Source organism: Pelophylax lessonae, assembly GCF_965119305.1.
Source record: "Pelophylax lessonae genome assembly, chromosome: 4".
Lineage (NCBI taxonomy): Eukaryota > Metazoa > Chordata > Amphibia > Anura > Ranidae > Pelophylax > Pelophylax lessonae.
The window spans coordinates 493,508,619-493,518,871 of record NC_138771.1 but is presented as its reverse complement, the minus strand read 5'-3'; the positions used below and the strand labels follow the sequence as shown (position 1 = coordinate 493,518,871).

Sequence of the window (10,253 nt, the reverse complement as noted above, 5' to 3'; positions counted from 1 at the left end):
AAAGAGAAAGAGAAAGAGAGAGAGAGAGAGAGAGAGAGAGAGAAAGAAAGAGAGAGAGAGAGAAAGAGAAAGAAAGAGAGAGAGAGAGAGAGAGAAAGAGAGAGAGAGAGAGAGAGAAAGAGAGAGAGAGAGAGAGAGAGAGAAAGAAAGAGAGAGAGAGAGAGAAAGAGAGAGAGAAGAAAGAAGAGAGAAAGAAAGAGAGAGAGAAAGAAAGAGAGAGAGAGAGAGAGACCGTACACATAAGAAAATCGGAAAGAAAATTTCGTCCGACGAACGATCTGACGATTTTCGGATTGTTAGTATAGTGTTTCGACAGCCGATTACGGATTTTCGGACAACAAAACCTGGATGTGCAGGCTATAAAATTTTTATCGTATATCAACAAAACGTCCGATTTTCGTTTAATCAGTACAGTTTTCGTCTGAAAAAAATCTTAAGAGCAAGACTAGGCATGCTCAGAGAGAAAGAACACCTACAAAGCAATCCAACACATGACATCGCTTCTGAAGTTGAATTCTGTCGTACGGGAAAATTCGTATGAAAATAACCTCTTCACTTTCCACATCAGACTAGCATGCCACAAAAAACGGACGACAGATCGTTCGATAATCTGAACGTGTGTACGAGGCTTTAGCACCTTGTGGGAGGAAAAGATACGCAATCTACTTAGAGGAACCCACAAAAGTGGGAGGAGCAGAGACACAAACTACTGCAGGGGAATCCCACCATTGTGGGAGGGGCAGAGACACTGGTTACATCTGATTGGTTCTGTGCCAACAGGTCTGCCCCCTATCAGATTTGTGTTCCAAAGCAATCAGCAGGGACGACATTAAAAAAAAGTGTACTTACCATCTCTAGCTCCTCCCTCAGAGCACATATGGCTCGCTCTCGGCTGGACACTAGCTCCTCCAGGTACTGGTAGCGCAGTTTTTTCCTGGCCCTGCACTCCCGTGCGCTCTGCCGGCTGCGTTCCAGCTTTGCCTTCAGGTCAATCTTAGCGGGTTTCCTCCCTCGTTTCCCAGGTTTCTTCACTTTACCGCCAGATATCTGCCAGGAGAAAGATTTGTTACTTCACTGACAGAAGCAGACCTCTGCATGTGTCAGGGCAAAGTAAAAGGTTTTCTTTAACAAGCCAATTGAATTCCAGCTATACCCATAATCTCCTATTAGTTAGACTTGGAAACCCTTCTGACTCCATCAGGGCCAATCACATAATTTAAAATGAAGATGATTGTTCATTGATTTTACTAAAATTCTGTTTCAATTTCCCAAAGATACACTACTGCTGTTATATCACAAAAAAAACAGTTTGTTATATCTGACATAAGATGGAGTCTCACCTTGTTGTCTTCCATCTTCCTGACACCAAAGAGAGAACTGCAGATCAGATGAGCTAGACCCCTAGAAGACTCACAGAGAATATCAGATGGGCTCTTGATGTGAGATTTTGGGCTATTCCGACACCTCAGGAAGGATCAGATAAAGGGCCCCTTGAACGCCTAGGTCACAAGCTTTTCTCCTGGAACCTCTATTGGTTGTTGTAGTGGATGTCTGCCTCTGTACTTCTAGAGCAGGTCCCCTGGATCCAATTAGCAGGAAACTCTTGTAGACCCTTCAAATCAGATGAGGTGCCCCTGGACCTGATGACTTACTCCTGGCAGCTCTGGTAGACCCCCATATCAGATGAGAGGCTCCTTAGGTCCAAAGCTTGCCTTCAAGAAGTTGTAGTTGGTCCTCACTTGATTGGTCTCCACACGCAACTTTAGGCAGAAAGAACTGATGACAGGCTCCTGGCACCCACGATCAGCACACAGATTTGATGACCAGTGGCACCTTAGATCAGATAAGGGCTCTTCAATCAGATATGCTTCTGGCACTTCTGGTGGGCATTTGGATCTGAGGACTTGCCTCTGGCACCTCTGGTGGGCTTTTAGAACAGATGGGGGCCCTTGGATCTGATGACTTGCCCCTGGCACCTTAGGAGGTCCCTTTGATCTGATGGCTTGCCCTTGGATCTGACGACTTGCCCCTGGTGGGTCTTTAGATCAGTTAGGGGCCCTTGGATCTGATGACTTGCCCCTGGCACCTTTGGTGGTCTCTTGGATGTGACGACTTGCCTCTGGCGGGCCTTTAGTTACGATAAGGGCCCTTGGATCTGATGACTTGCCCCTGGCACCTTTGGTGGTCCCTTGGATCTGATGACTTGCCCCTGGCACCTTTGGTGGTCCCTTGGATCTGATGACTTGCCCCTGGCAGGCCTTTAGATCAGTTAGGGGCCGTTGGATCTGATGACTTGCCCCTGGCACCTTTAGTGGTCCCTTGGATCTGATGACTTGCCCCTGGCACCTTTGGTGGTCCCTTGGATCTGATGACTTGCCCCTGGCAGGCCTTTAGATCAGTTAGGGGCCGTTGGATCTGATGACTTGCCCCTGGCACCTTTAGTGGTCCCTTGGATCTGATGACTTGCCCCTGGCACCTTTGGTGGTCCCTTGGATCTGATGACTTGCCCCTGGCACCTTTGGTAGACCCTTAGATCTGATGACTGGCTACTGTGACCTCTGGTGACCTCTAGATTGAGATAGGAGGCCCTTGGATCAGATGGTTGGCCCCTGACAACCTCACCTTGCTCCTGCTTCAGATGAGAGGCCTCTGTATACAATGACTAGGTTCCTCTCTAGATCTCTTGGAAAGCCCCTGGATCTTAACACGGGCCTCTAAAACCTCCGGAAGGGTTGTTTATAAAGCTCCGGCCTCTGAATGAGCTGGTAGACCCTTTCTTCGCAGAACTGGCAGCTCCAGAGAGGCCCAGCAGGGAAGAGCTGACTTTGTTTACAATCTTTCAGCTGGCTCTTTTAAAGGATCATCACACAGGAAGTGACAAGACATGATGGGAAATGTAGTCTCCCTCTGCCTCGAACGCTGTAGACTGACATCGCCTTCCAACTACAACCCCCAGCAGCCATTGCACCTCCCCTCCTGCGTCATCCAACTCAGAGCGGGGACTGCTGGGTAAACCAGTCTGGACAGGATCCAGGGGGCTGGGCCGAGCGTCTAGAACCTCACACTACATGTCCCAGCATCCCGCGCGGCCTTCGGAGGTGATTCTGAAAATGTGTCCTCAGAATAGTGAGCGGCTCTCTGCGGAGCCGCCATATTACTGAAGAACAACATTCATAGTATTTAGTGTAGTGGATAAAAGAAAATGGCGCCCACAGATAGAGACAGTATTGAAAGATACCTCACGCTCATGTGAAGGGAAAATGAAGCAGCTGCTGCACAGGTGATATAATGTAAGAGGGAAAGGAATTCCAGCACATAGTCAGCTGTAAAGTTATGTAACAGAATAAAGAGTTAATGTACCCAGCTAGACACATAAGGCTGCAGGTGAAGGACGAAAAATTCCAGCATTGCCGCCAACTAAGCTGAGGAGGACCTGTGATTAAAATTGTGTCTCCTCAGGGCTGTAGGATACCCTCCTCAGTAGGTGTATTCTGGGGCTGTAAAGGCCTTACAAAAGGCAACACTTTTTTTAATTTATTTTTTAATCTGGGATAGAGAAAGGGAGGAATTTTCACCATCTGTGTCCTGACTGGGAGATTTCCCTTCACTTCCTGTCCCATAACCATAACAGGAAGTGAGAGGAAATAAATTCCGAAGTGAGAGAATCTCTTGTCACCAGAATGAGGCCCCGTGCACACTGGCCATTTTCCCAGCTCTTTTAACCACCTCCCACCCGGGCCATTGTAAATATACGGCCGGGTGGGAGCTTCCTCCTTCTGATCGGACGTTCCGGTCCAATCACAGCCGTCATGTAATGTCAATACAGCCATTGTAACGGCTTCGATCTCTTCTCCTCCTGACAGATCCTGTCAGTGAGGAGAAGAGCAGAGGATCGATACTGCAGCCGGGGTGATCAGTGAGTATTTCTAATTACTCACTGATCACAGGGGGGGGTCTGTGCTGGTAATCAGATGATTGATTACCAGTGCAGCCCTGGGGGGAGGGGGTGCCACTAGAGCCACCAGGGATGCCCACCCATGACCACCAGGGATGCCCACCATGGCCACCAGGGATGGCAAACAGGGCTCAGAGAGCCTGCCAGTGGTGCCCCCCTAATAGTGCTGCCCACTAATACCATCTATCAGTGCTGCCCACCAGTGCCCGTTATTGCCATCTATCAGTGCCGCCCACCAGTGCCCATTATTGCCCACCAGTGCTGCCTATCAGTGCCCATCAGTGCCCCCCATCAGTGCCGATCAGTGTCGTCCATCAGTGCCACCTATAAGTGCCCATCAGTGCCGCCTATCAGTGCTCATCAGTGCCGCAGATCAGTGCCCATCAGTGCTGCCTATCAGTGCCCATCAGCGCTGCCTATCAGTGCCCACCAATGCTGCATATCAGTGCTATCTATCAGTGCCACATATCAGTGCCCATCAGTGCTGCATATCAGTGCTACCTATCAGTGCCCATCAGTGCTGCATATCAGTGCCACCCCATCAGTGCCACTCCATCAGTGTCTCCTCATCAGTGCCTGTCAGTGCGGCATCATCAGTGCTCATCAGTGCAGGAAAAAACGTATCTATTTACAAAATTTTTTAACCAAAACAAAAAAACTTTTTTTTTTTTTTTCAAACTTTTCGGTCATTTTTTTATTTGTGCACCAAAAAAGAAAAAACCTGGCGGTGATCAAATACCACCAAAAGAAAGCTCTATTTGTGGGGAAAAAATGACACAAATTTGGCTTAGGTACAGTGTTGCATGACCGCGCAATTGTCATTCAAAATGCAACAACGCTAAAAGCTGGAAATTGGTCTGGGAAGGAAGGGGGTTTAAGTGCCCAGTATTGAGGTGGTTAAACACCCTTTTCCTGGTAGGACAAAAACAGCATAAAAATGTGCCTAGCAGCAGAAAAACAGCTTATAAAAATGTGCCTAAAGCTGCATTTTTGCAAATGTTTAGGCACATCTGGGTGTTCATTGATTTAATTGGTCAGAATAATAATTTATTCTAGCAACTGGAATGAATGAACGCTCAAGCGCTTGATGGTGCCTAGAATTAACATGCATTTAGGCTCGTCAGGCATTTTGTTTTGTTTTTTTTTGTTTTTTTTTTATGAGGCAAAATGCTCCTCTCCTGAATGTGCTGCCTCTAAAACCTATGTGTGCGTGGACACATAGGCTAACGTATGGGGGCGTTTAGAGGCAGAAAAAAAAAATCAAACGCTCTTAACCACTTCCGGACCGCCCGCTGCAGTTTTAGGTCCCTACTTTGGCATTAAATACCAGTGTTATGGCAGCAGATAGCTGCCATAACCCCGGTATTTTCTTATAGAGCCGGTGTTCTGTCAGGATACAACTACCTATCTGATTCTGCTACCGGAAGTGACGTATGAACTAGAACAACTTACTGCGCATGCGCCATGTGTTCCAACATGGCCGCTATACATTCCAATAGGTTTCCTAATGTGACAGAACATGAAGCAGAGAACATCTTCTTACACCCACGCAAGTCCTGAATTTTACATTTATTTTAGCAGTAAACTCACCTTATATACTGAATCACAGTATTACATTTGTATAAATATTGTATTCTACTAAGTATAGCGAGAAACCGGCAGGTAGAAGGTGGCGGTGGCCATCTTGGTACACCCCGCACTGCTCAGCGACAAACTGATTATATAGTGAAATAGACTATTTCACTTGGTCGCTGTGAAATATTAAATTTCAGTCTATAAGGTGAGTTTACTGCTAAAATAAATTTAAAATTGAAGGGTTGCGTGGGTGTAAGAAGATGTCTGCCGCTGCTTTGTGTTCTGTCACATTAGGAAACCTATTGGAACACATAGCGGGCATGCTGGAACGCATGGTGCATGCGTAGTAAGTTGTTCTAGTCCGTATGTCACTTCCGGAAGCAGAATCTGATAGGTAGCGGTGTTCTGACAGAACAACTGCGGTCCTCTTTCACATAAAAGTGGTCCCAGCAGCGGATTTGACGCTGGATTACTTTTTTGGTCGGCGGGAGAGGTGCCCCTCCGCCGCTTCCTGATCGTTTTCCCTGCTTGCCCGAGCCGTCAGTAGCGGGGAAAACCATCCGGTCCTTTCAGGTCCTAGGCAGGAAGTTGAGTTAGAGCAAGAGGGCCCCCACTCGACTCTATGGCCTTGGAGGACCGGAGCGACATCATACATCACTTCCTTCCAACGGCCTTAAAGGGCCTTTTTTTTAATGCTGAAAAAAATTGACAGTGTGGATGTGAGATCTGAGGTCTTTTTGACCCCAGATCTCACATTAAAGAGGACCTGTCCTGCTTATTTCTATTATAAGGGATGTTTACATTCCTTGTAATAGGAATAAAATTGATCAAAACATTTTTTTTTAAGGGATAGCGTAAAAATAAAAGGTAAAATAAATAAGAAAACAAAAAATTTAAAGGGCCCCGTCCCTCCGAGCTCATGCGCAGTAGCGAACGCATATGTAAACGGTGTTCAAACAACACATGTGAGGTATCGCCATGATCATTAGAGCAAGAGCAATAATTCTAGCACTAGACCTCCTCTGTAACTCTAAACTGGTAGCCTGTAGAAAGTTTTAAAACGCCGCCTATGGAGATTTTGCAGTACCAAAGTTTGTCGCCATTCCACGAGCGTAAGCAATTTTGAAGCTTGACATGTTAGGTATCAATTTACTCTGCGTAACATTATCTTTCACATTATAGAAAAAATTGGGCTAACTTTACTGTTTTCTTCTTTTTTTAATTCGAAAGAGTGTATTTTTTGCGCCAATATGGTGTGACAAAGTATTGCAATGATCTCCATTTTATTCTCTGGGGTGTCTGCTAAAAAAATGTATAATGTCTGGGGTTTCTAAGTAAATTTCTAGCAAAAAATACAAATTTTGTCGTCCAGTGTGCGTGAGGCCTTACTGTCCCCATTGGAAGATTTCCCCTCTATTCCTTTTCTGGCGCTCACCAGAAACTTGTTTTTTTTTTCTCTCTTTGGGATAATGGTAAACAGGACAAATAGAAAGGGTGAATTTTCCTAAGGCCCCTTTCACACTTGCCGCTCTGTCAGCAGACTTAGTATTTCTCAGCGGGGGATCGATCCGCCGATCCCCCGCTGAGCAGGCGGATGGCAGCTATGTCTTCGCGCTATGTGCAGAGACAGAGCTGTTAGGTCGTAAGTAGATACATATTTGCCAGCACACCAAGGATCTTGCAAAAGCAGTCCAAAAACTTTATTCCAGATAAGATCACATCAGAAAAAAATAGTGCAACGTTTTGGAGCCGCACAGGACCCCTTCGTCAGGCATGTGAGAGCTGTTAGGTCCCCGCTCTTCTCTATGGGGGAATCGGATGAGAACAGAACGTCTGTCCGTTCTCATCTGATTCGCCAGACGGATGGAAAATAGGGTTTCCATCCGTGCGGATTTGACGGACAGGACAGGATCGGATGTCAGCGGACATGTCTCCGCTGACATCCGATGCCCCATAGAGATACATGGGGCGTCCGTTCAGATGCACCTGAAAAACTGACAGGCGGATCTGAATGGTCCGCAAGTGTGAAAGGTGCCTAATGGAGACACAGACAGCAATGTGAAAATGTCAGGTGTTCAAGTCCATCTCCGCTCTACCCAAAACAAAAGTTTTGCCTTTAGCTCTACTTTAACCACTTTCATACTGGGCACTTTCACCCCTTTCCTGCCCAGGCCAATTTTCAGCTTTCAGCGATGTCGCACTTTGAATGACAACTGCGTGGTCATGCAACACTGTACCCAAAATACATTTTTATCTTTTTTTTTTTTTGAGACAGATAGAGCTTCCTTTTGATGATATTTAAACACAACTGTTTTTTTTTTATTTTTGTGAAATAAACAAAAAAAAAGACCAAAAATTTTGAAAAAAAAAAAGTATTTCTTAGTTTTTGTTTTAACATTTTCTAAAGAAGTAATTTTTCTGCTTCACTGATGTGCGCTGATGAGGCTGCACTAATCGGCACTGATGAGGCAGCACTGATATGGGGAAAGATGGGCACTGATAGACGGCAACGATTGGCAGCACTTGTGGGCACTGATGATCAGTGCCCTAGTTATCAGTGTAGATGTCCCCTGTGTGGATTTGCCAGTTATCGATTCTCTTCTCACGTGCATAAGGAGAGGACTGCTGATAACCGGCATAGTCTGTTTACACTGTAATCAGCTGTGATTGGAAACAGCTGGTCACATGGTAAAGGGCTCTGTGATTGGCTCTTTACCCTGATCTGTGATCAGCTGTGTCTGAAGGATCACAGATCTGTCCTGATGTACGCTGCAGGGGGTGCGCAAGAATCATTGTCAACGTGAGGAGAAGATTGCTGACAACCAGCAAATTCTGTTTACTCTGTGATCAGCTACCGCTGATCACATGGTAAAGAGCTCTGTGATTGGCTCTTTACCCTGATCTGTGATCAGCTGTGTCTTAAGGACATTCCGCTGCACGTTGCAGGGGGCGCGTGAGAAGCACAAACACAGGAAGACTTCCGTAAACACCCTCCCAGTAATGTGAGCCCGCGCTGTAGCCGTCTTTGGGTTATAGCGCAGGCCGGAAGTGGTTCATGGATCTTGCTTTGTGCATTGGTCTAAACCATTTTGTGGAGGGGGGATTATGGTGTGGGGTTGTTTTTTAGGGCTTGGCCCCTTAGTTCCAGTGAAGGGAACTCTTAAGGCCTCAGCTTACCAAGACATTTTGGACAATTTCATGCTCCCAACTCTGTGGGAACAGTTTGGGGATGGCCCCTTCCTGTTCCAACATGACTGCGCACAACTGCACAAAGCAAGGTCTATAAAGCCATGGATGAGCAAGTTTGGGGTGGAGGAACTTGATTGCCTGCACAGAGTCCTGACCTCAACCCGATAGAACACCTTTGGGATGAATTAGAGCGGAGACTGCGAGCCAGGCCTTCTCTCCAACATTGGTGCCTGACCTCACAAATGCACTTCTGGAAGAATGGTCAAACATTCCCATAGACACACTCCTAAACCTTGTGGACAGCCTTCCCAGAAGAGTTGAAGCTGGTATAGCTGCAAAGGGTGGGCCAACTCAATATTGAATCCTACGGACTAAGACTGGGATGCCATTAAAGGTCATGTGTGTGTAAAGGCAGGCATCCCAATACTTTTGGCAATATAGTGTAACTAGTGTTTATCCAAAAAATATATACATTTTAGCTTTAAGGTTTACATTAATTCATGTGGAAGATATTAGCAATATCATATCACACCATTATTTTCAGTAAGGGTTCTTTCAGGCAGGCTGTAAGTTACACCCTTTGAAAAGAGAATCATGACGGATTGCTTTTCAGACTTTGGTATAGCAATGTTTGATAGGCATTTAGGAGGAGCTACTACTGCCTCCTAGTGCCTGTTATCTATTTTTTTTTTTTACTTGCCAAACTGCAATTTTACATTTTGGGGCCATGCCACAACTGTGACCCAAGGGTTTTGACCCCCTTTAATTTCTCCTTTCTTATCGATATAATGTGTTTTGCCAAAATGCAGAAATCTTGCTGGAATCTCTTCATTTTTGCTAAAGATGTAGGAAAATGTAACCTGTCACCCCCAACCTGCATACTTGTTTTGTGTCTGTAACTCAAAGTATTGAAGGAAGGAAAATCTCTTCTTAGTTGTCACCAGAACAGGTTTCCCAGCTGGAAGATTTCCCCCACCTCCTGCTCCAGTGACACCAATAACATTTTGGATTTCCCTTCCCTTTCTTTATTGATGACAATGATCACCAGGACAAATATAGAGAGGGGACACAACAAATACATCCTGAGAGAGGTTCTAACCCTTCTGCCCTCCATCCAAAACAAAAAAGTTTTGGCTTTAGATATAGTTTAAAGTGTTACTAAACCCAGGACCCTGCAATGCACTATATCTGCTCTCCCACAGTACACAGAACATGGAAATTCAATTACATAGTTACATAGTAGGTGAGGTTGAATAAAGACAATAGTCCATCCAGTTCAACCTGTGTAGGAGTGTGTGGCCGTAATCATCTCTCATACCCCTGAATGTTCTGATCCTTGAGATGTACGTCTAAGAGTCTTTTGAAAGCCACCATACTTCCCGCAGAAACCACCTCTTGTGGTAGAGAATTCCACAATCTTGTAGCCCTAACAGTAAAGAACCCCCTACGTTGCCTGAGGTTAAAACGCTTCTCCTCTAATCGCATTGTATGCCCTCTTGCCCTCATGCAATCCTTTCGACTGAATAGCTTTTTT

General features: G+C 45.7%; 1 protein-coding gene and 1 long non-coding RNA gene across 2 annotated transcripts in view; both read right to left on the bottom strand.

The window, feature by feature from the left end:
• The window catches only part of CREBL2 (cAMP responsive element binding protein like 2), a 6,597-nt gene extending 4,985 nt beyond the window's left edge, over positions 1–1,612 (bottom strand). The window contains exons 1-2 of the mRNA XM_082255754.1: positions 1,341–1,612; positions 850–1,047 (exon numbers count right to left, since the gene is read on the bottom strand). Coding sequence (XP_082111880.1) covers positions 850–1,047; positions 1,341–1,355 — 213 coding nt within the window. The 5' untranslated portion in view covers positions 1,356–1,612. The remainder of the gene's footprint in view (positions 1–849; positions 1,048–1,340) is intronic.
• Positions 1–10,253, bottom strand: part of LOC309554153 — a 476,173-nt gene that overhangs the window by 117,380 nt on the left and 348,540 nt on the right. The gene's annotated exons all lie outside the window — the stretch shown is intronic.